The 20,767-nt window shown below is 36.0% G+C and overlaps 2 protein-coding genes across 4 annotated transcripts in view; one reads left to right on the forward strand and one right to left on the reverse strand.

Moving 5' to 3' along the window:
- The window catches only part of LOC125785703 (centromere-associated protein E-like), an 84,777-nt gene extending 73,512 nt beyond the window's left edge, over positions 1 to 11,265 (forward strand). For 2 of the 3 annotated variants that reach the window (XM_049469764.1, XM_049469765.1), the window contains exons 46-47: positions 5,988 to 6,087; positions 7,162 to 8,121. In XM_049469764.1, coding sequence (XP_049325721.1) covers positions 5,988 to 6,087; positions 7,162 to 7,229 — 168 coding nt within the window. In that variant the 3' untranslated portion in view covers positions 7,230 to 8,121. Of the gene's footprint in view, positions 1 to 5,987; positions 6,088 to 7,161; positions 8,122 to 11,049 lie in introns of those variants that run through there. The other variant, XM_049469766.1, reaches the window with a different exon arrangement.
- The window catches only part of LOC111194578 (protein diaphanous homolog 1-like), a 275,332-nt gene that overhangs the window by 121,137 nt on the left and 133,428 nt on the right, over positions 1 to 20,767 (reverse strand). The gene's annotated exons all lie outside the window — the stretch shown is intronic.

A 20,767-nucleotide genomic window follows, 5' to 3' on the forward strand; every position in this document is an offset into this window, starting at 1 on the left:
AGGTTTGCTGATGCATTTCCTATTCATTTTGAAGCCTTGTTTCAGCATTTCTCAGTTCGTTTAATGCACTGCGAGTGAGAAAGAGTAAACTCTTAAGTAAAAAAAAAAGGGTTTTAAGGCATATCTAGTAGTGGAAAAAATGGTAGGAGGAGAAAAAGAGACACAAAAACAGGAAAATGCGTTTAAATGCTTCCCTTCCCACAGGGGTCCAGTTAAATTAGCTCTGAATGTTTTATGAGACCCAGCGTTTCAGCTCACACTGCTACTGCCAGGATAGGGAAATTGTCTTTAGGGCACAGACTAGAGGTTAGATCACACTGGGGGATGTGGTTATTGGTCAGTCTAGTGACATGAATGCAGACCAGACAAATGATATATAAATCACAGTGAAAATCACTGTAATGCTAATACAGCGTGATATTCTGTTGACTGTCATTCAGGCATGATGCTGAATGCTGCAGAAGACTTTTGTCATGGTGTGGGGTTCAGTTTAGTGCAATGTCAGATCAGCTTTGGTCTTTATTTCAGGCATTTAACAGCCGATGTTTAATGTTGGGCTTATAAGAAATTGATAAGTTATTGTTATAATTAGTAACAGTGTAATTAATTCTTGCAGTTATTCCAGGGCTTTACAAACTACTGCTGGTATCTTGTCAGTGAGGCTTGTCTAATAGCCTTGCTCATAAAGCTGCTAGACTAGGGTTAGCTTTTAGCATAGCACAGATACTTGTTCAAATCCTGTGCTTTCACTTTTTGTGCGCACAGCTTTCAACTTTCTTTCCCAGCTTCAGAACTGGCTTCACACTATGGCTGCACAATATTGGAAAAATTGGTACCACTTTAAAATAAGACTACCTTTATAAAGCGTTTATAAATGGTTTACAATTAGTTTATTAACGGTTACTAATTAGGTTGTAAATGCCTTAAAAATCATTAATAATCAGTTATAACACATACGTAGAAAGGGCAACAATATAGATGGCTGTGGGTTCACTATTTGGCAAACAACATTGTTGCCCTTTCTACGTTTGTGTTATTAATAACTGATTATTAATGATTTTTAAGGCATTTACAAATCATGAAATAATGCACATTATGTATCAAATTTAGCACTTATATTATAAAATACTGCTGAACCTGAAACTGCTGTAATGGGTTCACAGTAAAACAGTACAGGCATAGTATTGCCCAGCATTAGTGTGATGTATTAGCTGTTGGATCATCATGTTCTAGGGTTTAATTGTGTTAAATATTAAATACACATTGACATGCCAAAGTGTTGCAAGCTTGGAAAGGCCCACACCTGCAATCTGGGGGGAATCCACACTGTCCATCATGAGCACTTCATTCCCCTTATGCTGACCAATGACCTGCGGAAGCACGGGAGCAGAGGGGCAAGATAAACGTGTGCTCAGAATAGACTGAAGGGGAGGGGGCTGGAGAGGGGCAGCAGCCACTGTCGTCATGCAAGAACTATTCCAATTTTCCACTTTTCTTCATTCATGTGCCCTCAGAGAAAGAAGGTTGGAAAAAAGTGAGAAAAACACAAAGAAAAGACGAGTGACAAAGTTAAATGTAGCGAAAGCAGCAGTGCACATTTTTGTGTATGTTTACTTTAATTCAGTATATGCTTTAAACCTACATCTACCACAAAAGTGCAGTTATAGCACTCATCAGATTATACAGATATCCCACCCAGCAAAGCCTCATTTCAGGGAGTCATTCTGCCAAACATACAACTCCCCAAACCCCACATCAAGAAACCACTGCTAAATACAGCTTTGGAAAAAATAAGAGACCACTTAAAAATGATACATTTCTTTGATTTTACCAAATTGAAAACCTCTGGAATATAATCAAGAGGAAGATGGATGATCACAAGCCATCAAACCAAGCTGAACTGCTTGAATTTTATTTCAAAATCAGTGTGTAAGACTTGTGGAGTACAACATGCCAAGATGCATTAATACTGTGATTAAAAACAAGGGTTATTTCACCAAATGTTAATTTCTGAAATCTTAAAACTTTATGAATGTGAACTAGTTTTCTTTGCATTATTTGAGGTCTGAAAGCTCTGCATCTTTTTTGTTATTTCAGCCATTTCTCATTTTCTGCAAATAAATGCTCTGAATGACAATATTTTTACTTGGAATTTGGGAGAAATACTGTACATAGTTTATAGAATAAAACAACAATGTTGATTTTACTTAAATATATACCTATAAATAGCAAAATCAATTCAGAAAGTGCTCTCTTAATTTTTTTCCAGAGCTGTATATACACATATAATTAACAGTCTTTCCTCTGCATATATAATGTTTTCTGATGTTGCTAAAAGATATAAAAGCTTACGGTGTAATTGTGTTATAACTGTAAATAGGAAGGTCCACAGGGAGTTTTAGCCTCATAAAGCAGCACAGCTAGCAATTATGAACTATGAATGGAGTATAGAGAGATGCAGATCATGTAGCGGATGAGGACAGGATGTAGTAAAGCTCTTTATTCTACTTACTAAACTGCAGTATGAAACCAAAACTAACCAAAGGTATAGAACCAAAGATATACAATGTTCTGCTTTTCTGAATGTTGTATATGATCTGCTGGCATCAGAGAGCCACTATCAACATGCGTGAGTATGTTCTCCAGATCACGGGAGAAGTGAGATATCTGATTATTGGAAATGAAGTATCACAAATAAGACGAATAGGAATAACACAGAGTCATACTCTAGTGATCGAGTCACTACTCAACAAGCGTAAGTCAGAAAAGCAAAGTAAAACAAGACAGTTGCCTCTTCATTCACCATCATTGCAGTCAGCCCTACAGAGCTGTGGAGCAGGGTTCAGTGTTGGAGCTATTATTGATGGCAGCCTGGATCATCTCTGTGCATGGTGAAGAGAAACGCAGTGACAGGCTTTGGGAGGGCCTGATGAATAATTCATTGTGTGTATTACTCACTTGGCTCCATCAGAGTGGGCAGACTGTGCAGCGTCTGAGCACCAGTGATGAAGTGACCTGCACTGAAGAGTTTGGACCATCACTCAAGCCTGCATATGTACCGCTGAGGTAGATTCCCTGGTGGAAGCTTCGTCCCTCTATAATTGGTAGAAAACACCAGCTAGATAGTCACAACTGAGTCACGATTCACATGTAGAACAAATCTCCCTGTTTCAGTGCCAGTGGCTGATTTTGACTGATATTACACACAATGGTAGAACTCGTGACATGAGAAGTGTTGTAAAAAGAGTTCACACAGTTAAGTTGGCCCATATTGTTTGCTAAGAAGTAATACTATATAATCAGTTATAAAACACACTGTTTCTTGCTCTGTCTTGCTTAGAGTCAGAGTAGCCGGAACAAAAGCCTCTTCAAACCTTATGCTTACACTTGGCACCCATGGGCTCCTCTAAGCTGTCTAACCTGTCTAAAGATTTAAAAACAAATGTAATTGATGCCCACAAGGCAGGGGACGGCTATAAAAAAGATAGCCGAGTGTTCTTAGCAAAGAATTTTAGGAAGAAATAGAAGTTCAGTGCAATTATGGACAATAGGATAAAATCAGGGATACCAAGAAACCCTGAAAAATGCATTTTAGTGGGGGGTAATGATCGTGACTGCGTGCATCTGGCTAGAATTGCCCATGGGAGCAAACAAGCAACACTGGCAGACATCATCTCACAGGGTCAGTACAGCAATTTTTAGAAAAAAAAATGCCCAAACACTACTGGTAAACTACTGGTGATCAAGACAAAAAAATAGAGAGAGCCAGAGTAGAGGTGCACAAGAGTGGAGGTGCACTGTTCTACTGTGCAGCACTACTTGCTACTTGTAACATAATCCTTAAGGAAGTATCTTAAAAAATGAAGGCCTAAATGTAAACTATGCTACTGAACATCTAGAGAAACCAGGTGTGATTCAAAAACAAGCGCTTTAAACTAACAAAGTAAACATTTAAGTAAGTATAAGTAAGTATATAACTCTCAATCAGCAAAGGTATAGTTAGAGAAAAGAGCACCTCGTCACCTGTGAAGCATGGGGGCGGGTCTACACGCCATGGGTTGTTATTCCACCCATAAAATTGGCAGTTTTCACATGTGGAAGAAACAATGGATTCCACAGAACACCAGCAAGTCCTGGATGCAAATGTAATTAAAAGGCTGAAGCTGAAAATAGCATGGCTTCTATAACAGGCTCCTAATTATTATGCAAAACAAGCATGCAGGGAATACCTCAGAACTACAGGCCTTCTGCAAAGAAGAATGGGTGCAGGTGCATGCATTAATAGACGTTTATCAGATATAAGAAGTGTTTGAAAGCTGTGATTTCTGTCAGTGGTTGTTTACTAAGTATTGACTGTGTAAGGTGTCCAAATATCTGCACAGAATATTGTGTTTAAATGTGTTTTTTTTTTTTAGCAAAAGAGGCTGTTTACTGCTTCCCCGTTTTAAAGAAGAATAAATCTTTACATACACCCGTGTGCTTAAGAAGATGTTTTTCACTGAATGGAAAACTCATCTGTGTGGCAGAGAATGCAAATAAGGGAAATGTAAAAAAAAAAAAAAACATTTCCGAGAAGAGCTGAAAAGAAAAGTAAGATGTTGAGACACGGATATAGACTGGAGGTTTTCATTAACCCAGAGCTGCTTTCTCTGATACGTCGTTTGTGGTATGATTCACTCTCTGCCTTTGATATTTTTTTTTTAGTTAGGCTGATTTCCTGTTCTCGGTTTTGTTTTCTGTGGTTGAGTATAGTCACATTAACACACTTAAGAAGGTAAGCAAAAATATACAATAACTTAAAAAACAAATAACAAAATATATGCACATACTTTAATGAATAAAAGCATACACTATTAAAGTATAAGTCCACAAGTTTTGTTTTGTAAAATTTTTGTTCATTAAGAAATGCTGTCAGTTACATCCAACAAACCTGCCAGACCACTGTGGCATTAGAATGATTATATTAGACATTACAGGGATTGTGCCAGAACACTGATACTATTAACTTTTGTGGGAAATCTTACGAAGAAACCTTGTTTTACCTTGAATATATTGACAAGTATCTCACAATCATGATTACTTATCTTGGTATCTAAAATTACATAATCATCTGTGAAACCCTGTATTTTGTATGCATTAACCAATACTTACACCATATTGACCATTACTCACAGTATATCTTACACACATTTATATAGAAAACTAACCATTAACCACCATGTATTCTTCAGGTATATAGTGAAACATTGTTTTTAACAAGCATGTGACTAAACACAGGCCTTAGTCTGACAAACTAAACCACATGATACATAAACGTATAGACCCATTGTATGGCGGACGAATCACGCGCCACTGACACCTCACTGAAACCCATTGTGTGATTGCATGTTTTTCTCACTAACAGCTACAAATTATCAGATAGTGCATTCTGCATGACCTAACTTAATACAAAGGAGGCTTCTGGGCAAACAATACGGTCTTTCTCTCTCCGTGCACGTAAAGTCCTTCACCTGTCAAATTAAGGAGGGCATGCGCACAGGGAGTGCAACACTGTCTAATTACTGAACAATGCCGGACTGTCTGGCTGCGCACACTCAAGGCCAAAGACTAGCGAATCTTGAGCGCTAACACGTAACATCATGCCTGCTGACATGGAATGATTTTAGAAACGCCTCATCGGCAGATATCACGTCATTTTTGGTATATACATGGAGTCAGATCATTAGGGGGGTCAGAACTCTTACTTAGACGGCTGTAACACTGTCTTATATGTATTGGTTCTCCTGAATATTCAGTTTGTAATAAATACTTGGTTTGCTTTCAGCTTCACTCCATCTGTCTTGACTCCTCTATTCAACGAACACGTAGGGGAGTTGTAGCCCCGGACGAGAGGTGGGGGTAGCCCACCTCACATTTTCTTTTCTACAACACACTTAACTTAATAGAACCAGTTGCACAGTATGTGTGTGTGTGTGTGTGTGTTTTAGATTGATCTGCAGACGTTCGTCACACTGACGGATCCAGACCTAAAAGAACTGGGAATCACCACATTTGGAGCACGCAGGAAGATGCTGCTGGCTATCTCAGGTGTGTGTGTGTGTGTGAGTGTGTGTGTTGCTGTATGACGCAACCTGAAAACCTATATATACTTCTGAAAAAAAATGTAGATAACTTTCTCTTTAAAATATATGGATTCAGGATTTTTTTCTAACCAGTACAGTTTTTAGTGTAGTTTTACATATTTATTGATTTATCAAAACTGATCAGTAACAACAAAATTTGGTTCAAATGTTTCCTAAAGAATGGGACTTTAATTTTACAGTTTTGCTGTTTGCTTTGTTTTGTCCAGAGGTGGAAAAAGTACTGAAAAAATGTTTTTAAGTAAAAATAACTTTACTTTGCTAAAATTTTACTCAAGTAAAAGTAAAAATACCCATCTTTAAATCTACTCAAGGAAAAGTAAAAAAGTACTAAATTTAAAATGTACTTTGATTAAAAGTTACATAGTTACTTTTAATTATTTGATGTAAAAAAGTACAACAAATCATAAATGAAATCTTTTTAATTAACTATTATTCCAAATAATAATTTGGATCTTTTAGGCAGTATTTGTTCAGACCACCACATAAAACATTTTCAAGAACAAGTGGCATAGGTTTCTATGATCTATTTTTTTCTTTACTGTTAAAAAAAAGGTCAAATGGGTGACTCAAAACTGTATTTTTATAGTTTTACAGTTCATTATTATTTTTTTACGTGCCATTGCTATGCTTAAACTACTATTTACATGTATTTTTTTTACATTCAAGCAGATTGTTTAATGTTTTTGAATAAAAATTATCATTAAAAACATGAAATCATACAAAAAAAATGTTTTTTAAATTCCTTTTTAGTTTTAGTTTATTTTTTTTTCTCCCAGTATTTAATTATTTAGTCAGTAATGGGGAGTTTTCCAACATAGCGAAGTAAATTACTTGTCATAATGTACTTGAGTAAAAGTAAAATTACCTATTGTAAAAACTACTATAAAAACTACAAATTACTCATACAATCTACTCAGTTAGAGTAATGTGAGTAAATGTAATCCATTACTTTTCACCTCTGGTTTTGTCTGATATCAAATTTAACTACTTCTTTTTTTGTGCTTTTGTTTCTGTTTAGAACTTAATAAAAGCAGGTGGAAGCTCTTGGAGCCAGCAAACATCCCCTCTTCCTTTCTGGATGTCTAAATGTTTCTAAAATCATGAAGATTTGATGCAGTATTAACAGGAAGTCTGTGCAGTTGTAGCAGGAAAAAGCAGAACAGACATATTATCTTTGGTACTCTCGCCGTTTCCGGGCAGGTATCTGTTTAAAGCACTTTAAAGAAGCTTTACCTGTGGTTCTATCTGACTTTGTTCTGTGTGTATGTTGTGTGTATGTTTTCCTAACCAGTAAGGTTTAGCACTTACTAAGCTTCAGTGTTAAGGCAGAGTTCATGTCTTAGTCACAGCCATGTTCTTCAGTCCTCTGCAGACGCGCTCAGTATTGTAAGGCTGCACTTATTCAATTATTGTATTACTTTACAAGCTTTTTTACGTTTTAATGGGTCTATTTTGTGTTTACCTTTAAAATATTGCGAGTTTACATTTTCAGTACCAATTATTTTACATTGGATATGTGTTGTATTTTGGTTTGCTTGTTTGTTTTAGCACCCCATCTTTAGAATTACCATACTTGTCCACTGGGGGCAGTAGAGAGAACAATTTCATAATTAAATTGCCTTAAGTAATTGTTGCCCTCTGCCACAAATTAACTTTTACTATTCTAAACTAATGTAATACCAAATAGAGTCTATAGAGTTTACAAGGAATATTATTCCAATGGCTTTTATAGAACATGTATATTCTTTCTGTGGATGAACTGTGTTGTCCTTGAACTGAGTTTGTTTACAGTGTTCGACTTGAGCAGTATCTCAAACTCTGACTGTGTTCAGCTGTGTTACTGTGTTGGTCTGTTGCCAGACAGTTGTTGTGGAGGTCTTTTTTCGTCTTTTAAGAATCCACACCAAAGAAAAAGCTGAAAGGAGCCCCTCTTCTAATAATCTAAAAAAGGGAACCTTTTTTTTTTTTTTTTTTTTTTGCCTTTAAGATTAGTGTCCCTATAATGACAGAAAACAGCCGCTCCACTGTGATTGTTACAGCGATCATATCTCTATGTTGTGGTACAGAGCTGTATTCTCTTCCTCTCACAGGGAAAAAAGAAGCAATAATGCATAAAAATAATGTGTTAAAATAAATAAATGGAAAAGCAAAAAAAACACAAATCTCAATGTGTATATCCATTGTCTAAACCAGAAGTCTGGTATTCACTTAAGTTCATTAATAATATGTAAAACTGATTTTCATGATGAATTCACAGAATTCAATGTTGTGCAGCTGAATAGTTAAAATAAGGGTTGAAAAAACAAGAAACAGAAGAGTGAGGATCAGCATGTTTAGAGCTTAGGGACCTGAACTGAAGGAGTTCATGCAATGTGGTGGTTATAGAGTGAATAAAGCTCCAGGCCTTGGCAAAGAATGAAAATCAATTAAAATAAATTTTATTTATATAGTACATTTTAAAACTGATGTTGTCACAAAGCAGCTTTACAGAAATGTGATAGCAGGACAGAGAATCAGCCAAAACATTAAACATACAACACAAAACCACCAGTTAGCAACAGAGGCAAGAACAACTCTCTCAGAGCTGGGGGAGGACTACTATAGTTACTTTTACCACATGTACTACCTAGTACTACCACATGTACTATCACATGTACTTTCAAGGCTAATATACAAGGGGGGATCCATCTTCCTCTGGTCAGACAATGTATAAACGATTGTTATAAAGTCAGTATACACCAGCACAGGTCTAATATATTTAGATGAATATCTACACCAGCAGTGGCAGCAGTTAGAAAAAAGCCTAGAGTTTATATAAAGCTGGTCTGAGGCAGGTGGAATAAATGGGCAGTGAGCAGCTTATCTGTGGTGGGATGACTTGCCAAAATTCAGTCTGGCTGGACAGAGGGTGGAACGTCCATTGGTTATCAGATTGGACAGGTAGGCAGTCAGTAACTTGAAGGAAGTCAAAAAGATGGAATTAGTTTTTACTGGATTTAAGAGGAAGAGACAATAAAATTCAGCATTTTCAGAGTGTGGCTAACGACTCCGGGAGATATTAATATTAACAGCCTAACTAAAGGAAGAGCACCAGAAGGTAACATAGACACGGAGGCACCCCCAGTGAAAGTCAACGTACATTTAAGAAACACTGCATGTTTATATTTTTTTCATTTACCGTACTGTTGGGGTTGTATAAAACTCGTGCATTTAGTCAAAAAGGTGTGAACAAGCTCACACAGTCTGACAAAAGCACATCCACATTTAATGCAAGAGATACCACACGCATATTCACAGTTTAATTGTGTTCTCTGGAGAAATGAGGGGGCTGCATCCAATATCTCTAGGATGAGTTGGAGAACAATCAATCCCTCTTATAGCGAGGTTAATTCACCGTCCTGTGCGGTGGGCAGTAAAAAGAACTAAATGTCATTTGTGCTGTACTGGTCACCTCCAGCAGGAGGCAGCACTCGCCGTCTATCAGGTAGGCCTATTCAATCTGATTTACCCCACCACATTGGTATTATAATACAATCATTCTTCTTTCTTTTCTCTTTCTTTCTCTCCTTACTTTCTCTCTTACTCTCCCCTCTTTCTTTTTCTGCAACTCTCTGTCCTATCTGTTGTTCTCCCTTTCTCTCCTGCATTTTTTCCTTTCTCGCTACCCTATAGCATCTTTTTTTTCTTTCTTCTCTCTGTCTCCTTCTCTTTCTTCCTTTGCCACACTCTTCTTTTTATCCTTTTTTCTCTCACTGCTTTATCTCCCCTTTCTGTCTTTTTCCTCCCTAATTTGTCTCACACTTTCTCTTAATTCCTTTTCTCCCCCTGCATTTCCCTTTTTTCTTCATTTATTTCTCTTTCGATCTTTCTCCCATCTTTCTTTCTCCCTTTTTTCTTATTCTCTATTTCTTTCCACATTTGTTTCTCTCTCTCTATTTTCGTTTTATTTTTTTGTTTCTCTTTCTTTCCTTCTCCTACTTATTTGTCTTCTCTCTCCCTTTCTTTCACTGACTCAGTCTCTACATTCTTCTTTGTTTTTCTTTTCCTCACTCTCTTTATTTCTGTCTATCTTTCTTAAGTGTCTTTAAAAAAATCTAAAGATAAGGGATATTGACATTTAGATTTGTTAAAGTGTCTTTCTGTGAAAATAATTACAATTAAATAATACAAAATAAATAGACAATAAATAGATAAATTATTATTATTATAAAATTTAACATAAGGTTATTCAGGTTACATAAAAGGAATATGCTACTACAGAACATATGCACATGTCTCTAGTTAGTAGATGAATAGTTAAGAAATATATTTTTTAACAAAAATCAGCTGCTATTAAATTATTAAAAGCTATTAATTTCTACAAATTGCTGTGTATTTTTCTTTATTTTTTTTTTAAAATATGGACCTTTTTATTCTCCTGGTAGGATTACTCGAAACACCCCTAGTCTCTCTCTTACTTTCTCTCTGTCTTTCTCTCTATATCTCCTACTCTATCTCTCTTGTTGCCTCTGGCGCGTGCGTGCTCGCGCGCGCTCTGCTGAATGTGCGCGCATTCACAGAGTTTCAGTCTCGTGCTGCTCGGCGCTGTGGAGGCGCGAGCCCCGTTTGGTACCAAATAAGGACATGAGCACCAGACACGATGACGTCAGTAAGAACGGATAAGGAGAAATGGAGGGAGCGCGAGGAGGAGGGGCAAAAAATGAGATTGAACTGGAGAGAAAAAGCCAGTTACATAACAGAGAGCATAAGAGAGAAAGAGAGCATGAAAGAGAGAGAGAAGGGAAAAGGAGAGAATAAGAGTGAGAAAGCTGGTTTGTGTGAGGTGGAGGTGTATTGGTTCTGGATTAACACTGTTCTAATGACCATGTGTTTGTTCGTTTGTTTGTTTGTGTTTATTGTCTCATAGTAAACACCAATAATGAGGCTGGAGGATTCCCCTCTCCCTGGGAATGATTCCCAGTGGAACAGACAGAGTGACACGTAAGAGCGCGCGATGCCGAGAGCGCGCATTGGTCCGCGGAGGTCGTCAGCTGCTTCACTTCAAGTTATTGCGATCAAAGGAACGTATATACAATCAGTTCCAGTCATGAATAAATGAAATAAACCTTTTACTGATGCAGGAGGACTGTCTCTGTGTTATCAACTGTAAAGCATTATATGCGTGTTAACCTACACTGTAAAAAAAAAAAGTGTAAAAAAACGGTATTTTTCTGGCAGCAGGGGCGCCAGAAAATGTCTGTAAAAAAACAGAAAAATTGTGTAATTTTTAAAACATACATAAACCGTAAAAAAACAGTTATTGTATTTATTGTAATCAACGTCTATTATTGTAATTTTACAAGAAATTGCCCTTTAATTACATTAAATGTTTTTCTTTTAACATATTTTATTTCTTAAAAAAGTGTCATGCACTCTTTATAAAATGGAATAATTCGTCATTTTACAAGAAATGTTTCTATAATTACATGAAATCTTTTAGTCAGTCAAGTCATTATCAACCGCTTTATCCAGCCCGGGGGTGGGGGGGGGGGGGTGGGGGGGGGTGCTGGAGCTTATCCCATCCAGCATCGGGCAGAACGCAGGATACACCCTGGACAGGCCGCCAATCCATCGCAGGGCAGACAGACACACAGACACATTCACTCACACACAGGGGGCAATTTGTTTCTGACATCTAATTGGGAGGAAACCGGAGAACCCAGAGGAAACCCACGCAGACACGGGGAGAACGTGCAAACTCCACACAGGAAGACCCGGGTCGCCCCAGCCGGGAATCGAACCCAGGCCGTCTTGCTGTGAGGCGGAAGTGCTACCCACTGTGCCACCGTGCCGCCCATGAAATCTTTTAATTTTAACATATATAACCTATGTCACCATTTGCTACTCCCAGGTGGTGGTGATGAAGCTGAGTTAAAAAAAAAACTTAGCTAATGATAATTTAGCAAATGCTCTCTACATCACTGCCATGTACAGTTATGTTCACAACCCAAACATTTCCTGTAAAATGACGAATTATTCCATTTTATAAAGAGTGCTTGACCCTTTTTTAAGAAATAAAATATGTTAAAATTAAAAGATTTCATGGGCGGCACGGTGGCGCAGTGGGTAGCACTTCCGCCTCACAGCAAGATGGCCTGGGTTCGATTCCCGGCTGGGGCGACCCGGGTCTTTATGTGTGTGAATGGATAAAGCGGTTGATAATGACTTAACTGACTAAAAGATTTCATGTAATTATAGAAACATTTCTTGTAAAATTACAATAATAGACGTTGATTACAATAAATACAATAACTGTTTTTTTACGGTTTATGTATGTTTTAAAAATTACACAATTTTTCTGTTTTTTTTACAGACATTTTCTGGCGCCCCTGCTGCCGGAAAAATACCGTTTATTTACACTTTTTTTTTTACAGTGATATCTGCATTTTAAAATGTTAACTTTGTGTAAAAATACAGAAAATTTAGCTTTTTTTGTCACAAAATATGACTTTATTTTTACAGTTAGTATTGTTCGAATTGTCATCTAAAATTTGTTAAAAAACAGATATTTAATGTATTTTACTCACACAGATTGTTTATGTTAAATCACATGACTCATTTCAATAGACAGTTTATTCTTGTCATTTTAATACCATTTGCCTGTCATTTTGAAATACAGGGAAATATTGTAAAATTTTACTTGGAAAAACTGTAAAAAAATGTTTTTTTTTTACAGTGTAGAGTTTTGTTTATTGACTTAGTTCCAACTGTACGCTGTAAAAATGAGGAAAGAAAAAAAATAATAAAAAATATATGTCTAATGGAATTAGGGACAGTTCTATAAATGGCTCACATGAGACCTGCTTTATGATGAATGATGACCTAAATCTGATTTAGATCTGTAACACTATATTAAATTATAATTGCTGGCCTAAAATCAAAATAATACAATGTTTTTAAAATGTTTATTTTAGAAGGGAATTTATATTGCAATTTTGATTAATCCGATAATTTATTCCAATATTAAATGTGTTTTAGATGTGACCAAATGTAATTGTAAGATGTAGGACAAATTATATCATCACATTACATTTAAAAACTATATTATCCTTTTTATTGAATTCATTTGTAAGCCTAATATAAATTAATGGGAGACTAAAACGGGTTTTTTTGAAAGTAATTTCTTTAAAGCCAGTTATAAAGAAAATATAACTGCTGAGCACCGTGCGCTCTCCCGACTGGACGTGTCTCGATGCGCGTTAAGTCCTACGAGTTATTTACTTCTGCAATACCCGTCTTTCTTTCGCTTTTTATACAACTAAACTAGCACTGTCTTACAGGAGTCTTTGTTTGGCTTTATATCTTGCTGTATTCTGAGGGAAATATTATAAAAATATTAACGGACATCGCGAGAGTAACTTTTAGCGCCCACTACCAGACGCGTGTGCACGCAAAAGAGAGTCGGATTCTGCCTGGGATTCAAAATTCGGCACACCTGTTATATATAATATGATTTAAATACATTTTAATTAAATTATATATCGCGCTTTTCATCAAACCCGTCCACTCAGCTCAGAGCTCCACTTCAAATGCGCGATTCATGCTGGTACGCAGCTGCCCTGTACTAAGCTTTAAGTTTATTTGGGGGAGTAAAGCACGTGTGAAGCTCGTTAGCCCCTTAACAAAAATATATTAGACAAAAAAGCACGTTAACTTTTACTTCAGTAGCATTTTAGCAAAGTAAATGTACTTTTACTTAATTACAATTTGTAGTACTTTTTCCGCCTCTGCTTATTACAGTTAGGAAGTCGTAATGCGCAGAATTTAAGTTGCCACTGATGTATCTGGGCCGTAACAATTTTTTTCAACTAACATGCCCGGAGGACTCGGAGCCCATGAGCGGCCAAGACAAGACCCGCCGGCGTCCTATTTCTGATTGGATGGAAGGCTTGCGTTGAGCTTTAAATGGTCTGCACACGTCAAACGTGGGGGGGGGGGGGTGGGGGGGGGGATGGGTGGGGGGTGGGGCTTTTCATAGGGGATGGGGAAAGCTTTTTTTTTTTTACAGAGCCACGCTACGCCGGATTTCCGGCGCGGCGCCGGAACGCTATCACCCCTGAATTAAACTAATTTATTAGCAATTTGAGTGTTTTTACCTGAAAAAAGCACCACATATGATTTGAACAGATGCAAATAAACATAAAAACAGCAAAACATAATATTTTTAACTAAATATGCTACATCCTGTGAGCCAAGCTGAAAAATAAAGTTTACTTCCAGATTTCTCCTGGATGCATTTATTCAGCCAGCATGTGTATATGTTCAGTTCCGTCAGCAGCTCACCTGATTTACCAAATTTACCAATTTACCAAACCAGGTGTTGATATGATGAGAACTAAAAATAACTTCACAAATAAGAAGCTTATTCTTTACCGACATTCCCACGGGTGCCGAAAACATTTGCACAATACTGTATATAGTTATTTTTTATAACTGCTTTGTTTTAAACATTTTGAAATGGTTGCCTACACTGGAAAATACTGGCGTATGTCTTTAAGGAGACGCCCAAGAGGACCCTCACGGTGGTTCTTTCCCAGCCAGTAGGTCCACTCAATAACTGACAGGTGCTCCTTTAACAGATTTTCAGTTCTGTTACCTCGTAGTCTCCAGATCTGGCCTTTGTAGATACCCCAAGCTCTTTCCAAATGCTGTGTATGACCACCACTCTGAGGGTCAACAAACCATCTCTTGTGGTTTACACTAAAATGTGTGTAACCTGCATTATGAAGAGCACCCATGTAAGCCCTCCATTGATCACTGATAATTGTTGAACCTCTACGTACATGCTTTCTGATAATTGGAAGTAAATGACGTCGAGATTTTTTTTCCACCAATCGGAGAATGGGTCTTCTTCTTTGTTCTCTGACGCCCAGTAATCCAAAAACCCACTTTCTTCTGTTCCAGGTCCGGCCAAATCTACCTCGACCATACTGTCAAAAACATAATACATTTTTAACAGTAGTTTTTCATTAGGACAAATTAAATTAACATTTACTCAACACTTGACATCCTTCACTCTATGCTGCAAGTTAATAACTTGCTCATTTTACATTCAGGTCAAAATATTTTACAAAATAAATTACTCACAAAATGAAAAATCTGAATAATCATTACATAATCATAATCAATTATTACTTTAGTCCTTTGTCATTATGTAAAACCTTATCTTATTTATTCTAATGTTTATTTACCATATAATCAATTAGTTTAACAATAATTGCAAAAAATGCTTTTCCTGTGTAAAGAAAAGAACCAAACATTTGCTGACCTGCTTTTGTGTATTTCATGTCAATGGATTTATGTTCCTTTCAAATCACAGAAGCATATCAAAATGGCTGTCCATGAAACAGATATGCATGATAAAGATTAGAGATGTAATTATATGTTCTAAATTTAGTCACAATTATAGTGGTCAAAATTATCTATATATATATATAAAATGTGCTAATATGTTTAAATAATACTAATACACAATGAGAAAACATTTCAGTAGCATTGCTGAGTTTGCCTGCAGAAGGCTCATGTCCATTTTTACCATGGCTTGACAGTAATTTGTTGCTGCTGTTCAATAAAATAATGTGGGTTTTTCCAACCACTGTTACCAATCACAGTTTTAATTATGATTAAAATATGAAATGATAAAGATAAAACCTTTCTGTAAACCACTGTAAAATTCATGATGGTTAGTACTAATACAGATAGAGTAGACACAGTGAAAATCTAACCTTGCGTCAAACTGATTAAATCACAAACTCTCACAAAAAATACAATGTTGCCTCAAATATTTTTTGTTCAAATATTATTTAAAAACATATAAAGCTAAAGATCAGGGTGCATTTCCTAAAACGTTACGCCACCGCTTAGTAAAGCTAAGTACTTTTTTTTTTGTTTACATTTCAAGTGTTTCCCAAAATCCTTTGTAACTTACATAGTAATTAATCAATCAAATATTATTCTGACTTTTAGCAACAATAATAGGAATTAAGGCATAAATAAAAATGTTATACCACATATAACCATAAATAAGTTAACATTAGCACTGTATAATCATTAGCTGTTTTGTTATTATATCATTAGTATTGTCATATAGAGCAATTACTTGATGAAATGAGCTTTCAGACCTGGAAATAATGCAAAGAAAACAAGTTCATATTCAAAAGGTTTTAAGAGCTCAGAAATCAATATTTGGTGGAATAACCCTGGTTTCTTTAAGCCTTTACTCCTGGTGCAAGAATACAAGCAGTTCAGTTTGGTGGTTTGATGGTTTGTGATCATCCATCTTCCTCTTGATTTGTAGTGAAAATTAACTTTCAATTTTAAAAGTTTTTTAGATCTTTTTAAGTATTATTGCTTAATATCCATTTGTAACATATTAAACATAATTTTATGTAGTGTGTTTTACAGAAAAGTACAATAATGTTATCAATTAATAAATAATGATCTAAACATATTGCCTTTTTGGCAATTCTATGACCTATTTTAACATGAGTTATGAACTTACTTTTCTGTATTATATTCTAAATATAATAATTTCAGACAATAAAAACTACTTTGGCCATTCCAGAAGAATTCTTTGCTTTGCTTCTTTGATTTCTTTCCATTTCTAATTGTTGCATAAAAGGTTATTTTTTAGTGTATACGTTTCAATAAAATAAATAAATAAATAAAACTTTCTTTACGCATGATATGCAGTAGGAAGAAATTGTAACAATAATATTTTTAAGATTTTTTTTTATTGTCATGTTAGCAATTTAAATACGAATCTCTTATTAGTTAACTTAAAAGGCTTTTGTATTACTAAGAAACACACCGTAATCCAGGGCTGCACGATATTGGAAAATAGACATTTTTTGTTTTTTTCGGCGATAATATTGCAATATTAAACAATGCATGACATGACAACAGACCTGACCCGGCCCGAGCCCGACCCATAAACTGTCATTATGAGCCAGAGCCCGACCCGTAAACTAGCTGTTTTTGGGCTGTTTCAATGAGCGAAATCTGTTCAGCGTGCTGCCACTGTTGTGCCAAATCCAACTCCCCAAAGAATCAGACTCCACTTTGCAAGCAGGATTTCGCACAACACTGCCCGCTGTAAAACTGCTTGAGTGGAAACAGCGCTTATAAATAAATTAACAAACACAAAAACTAAGGGTTTTCTATCTATGATTTCAGATGGTATTAGTTTTATAAACACAGTACAGTTCCAGTTAGATACGTTTTACTTAGCTATATTGTGATTATCACGCCAGAGCTTTATATAAAATAAAAAATAGCATTAAAAAAACAGATGCCTATGTCTCAGACTATTTTCTGGAGCCGGACTTGACCTGACCTTGGCCCAAGTTTGAGTTCAGGCAGAAAATCTAAACTCTAATTCAGACCGACCGTGAACTGAGTCAGAGCTTTAGAGTCAGCCAAACACTCAAAACCCGAGACAACAACAAAAATCAAGCATTTAAATGGCCTTAAAACAGTAAATAACAGAGTTTTTCTGGGATTAAAAGCATGAATCCGTCCGTAACTGGAAAGATCTGTACAAAACTGTGCGGAGGTGCATAGCTTCGGACAGACTGTCTGCGCTGCGATTACATCACGTGTTAAGCCATGTGGAGGCAATGTGGTTACCTTGTATTTATGCCGGCTCGCTCCCCCCTCCCCAACCCCAGAATGCTGAGTATCTATTTCTTGTGTCAAGAATCAAAACATTGCAACATGACATGTTGGTTTTTATTGACTTGGGTAACATTGCATGTCCCGCGATGTGACTATTGCGCATGGGCACATCGCAATGACGATGCTTAAACGACATATTGTGCAGCCCGACCGTAAACTTAAAATAAGAGCTGAAAATGCCAATATTTATTTTACAAAAAAGCACTAAACACAGCATCTTACCTTGCGTTTGTGGCAGAAGTTACTTTCGTCTATTACTACAAACTCCCTGTGTCCTCCCAGGTGTTGTCCTGTGCTTCTCCTTTTTCGCTTTAATGCTCTTTTGCAGATCATTCGCAGCTTTTTTACTCATTTTGGACAGCGTACGTGTGCTTCTAGAAACACCATCTTGAATTAGATCGATTTGTCGCAGCTTTAATCCCTGTGCAAACCTGTAAACAAAGAGAGTGTCTTAACTCTTAATATGTTTGTTATGTGTGCACTAAATAGTCTTGGCACTGGTAGATTTTTATACACAATGCTGTCCTGTAATCATGTTTCTGTAAAGCTGCTTTGTGCCAACACCTGTTGTAAAAAGCGCTATACAAATAAATTTCATTTGATTTGATTTGAATGCTGTTGATATAGTGTATATTAATGTATGTTACATTTTGTTACATAATTATTATTTTATACATCAGATATTTGAAGCTGTCATTTTGCTGCAATATTTTATATTTTTAATTAATTATGTATTTTCAGTGTTTTTTTTATGGAGTGAATTTTGTAGCAAAAGTTTTACACAAAAAATAAAATCTGCTAACAAAATTTAAAAAATCAAAAGGAAAAAAATGTGTATTGCAAATTCAAAAGAGAAAAAAATATAGCAAATATATATTTTTAAATATCCTTGGTTACTTTATTATCCTTTGCAGTTTTATGAAAAATGTTTCAGTTTAGATTTTGTTAATCACTGCTTTTTTTGTTTTTGTGAATTTTCAGTGGATCTCCACTGGTCAGCTGGTTTTGGACTGACTGCTCGTACCCTGAACCCTCGTCTGAGACTGACCACACCCACTCTGACAGTTTCAAGAGTTCTTCCAAACACAGAGAGCGAACAGGTTCCAGTGCACAACAGCAGCAGATACTTTTACAATTAAATTTCATACAAATGGTTATGTTTAATGTTATATTCATTTTCTAAGCAAGTGTTTCACTCCATTAAAAAGCTTTCATTAGCAAGGTGTTCTAAATATTCATGCGCAAAGTATGATAGTTACCTAGTCAGTGAACTAGTGAGTTACCTAGTCAGTAAGCTGGTTAGTGAACTAGTGAGTTACCTAATTAGTGAGCTAGTGAGTTAACTACTTACCTAGTCAGTGATCTAGTGAGTTACTTAGTGAGCTAGTGTGTTAGCTACTTACATAGTCAGTGAGCTATTGAGTTATCTAGTTAGTGAGCTAGTAAGTTAATTACAGTGAAGTGAGTTAGCTAGGTGAATATTTAGAACACCTTGCTAACGTGAGCTTTTTAATGGAGTGAAACACTTGCTTAGAGGATAAATATAACAAACATAATGTTTGTATGAAATTGAATTGTAAAAGTAGCTGCTGCTGTTGTGCACTGGAAGCTGTTCGCTCTCGGTGTGGAAGAACTCCTGAAACTGGCGAGGTGGGTGTGGTCAGTCTCAGACCAGGGTTTAGGGTACTGAAGCAGAAGCAAACAAGAGACTCCAAAAGAATAAAAAAAAAAAAAAAAAACCAGAAAATTCACAAATGCACACAAATAAAAGCAATGACTGACAAAATTCCAACTGAAATATTTTTTTAAATAACTGCAAAGGATAGTAAAATACATTTAAAAATATATTTGCTATATATTTTTTCTCATTTGAATTTGCAACATAACATTTTTGCTTTTGATTCTTAAAATTTTGATTGCAGATTTAATTTTTCTTTTGTGTAAAATAAATTTTGGCACAAAATTCACTCCATATTTTTTTTATTTAAATATACTGTTATCACAAAAATACACTGAAATATTGTGATATTATTTTAGGGCCATGTCGTCCACCCATACTTTAGTGCCAACTGCAGTCCTTGCAACTGAAAAGAATCTTTCGCATGCTTAACATGTGTTAGTAAATAGACATGTTGGAAAATTGCAGTTTGCTTGCTGTGTGGCAATATGGACAAAATTAAAAGAACACCTGCAAATTCAATGTTTTGTTTTTTTTTAATTAAAAACAGATTACCCAGCTTTTGTTGGAGTAACTGTCCTTACAGTCCATGAAAGAATTTCTACTAGATTTGGAGCATTGCTGTGAGGGATTGGCTGCAATCAATGACAAGAGTGCAGTGAGGTTAGGATTTTGGAAGAACCGTACCCCATCTCCTACTCCACATGTGCTAAATGTATTGGACGAAGTGCCCTCATTCCAGAGAACACATAATAATGTGTGTTTTTGGGCATGTGAGTCAGCAATTGGTGTAACTTAAAGTAGCAGAATGCATTTATCAAAAGGGTCTACAAACATTTAGCAATTAGTATGTCAAACAATTTAATAAAACAGGATTAATTCATTGAAAGCTATATTAGTCGACATACCCAGACATCCACTGTTGGGCTATACTTAAAACAGATTAAGCTACTTTTAAACTCAACAACTAATAACGCACCTGTATATAAACTGCATCCAACTTTGTAGACGGATCTTGCTCCTTTCAAATATGGATCCTGATCTGACAGACTTCGTGACATTTTTACCTCGATGAGTCTTATACCGGCACTCCCTAAAAAAAATAGGAAAATACAACATTAATATGCTATGTAAAAGCTGACCTTTGTAGTCGCTTTAGACTGTTTAAATAATGCTATAAAAAGAAACAGTTTTGTTGTTTTTATCTGCAATTGTCTATACATTTCTGCAG

The sequence above is a fragment of the Astyanax mexicanus genome, chromosome 21 (assembly GCF_023375975.1).
Source record: "Astyanax mexicanus isolate ESR-SI-001 chromosome 21, AstMex3_surface, whole genome shotgun sequence".
NCBI classification, from domain to species: Eukaryota; Metazoa; Chordata; class Actinopteri; order Characiformes; family Acestrorhamphidae; genus Astyanax; species Astyanax mexicanus.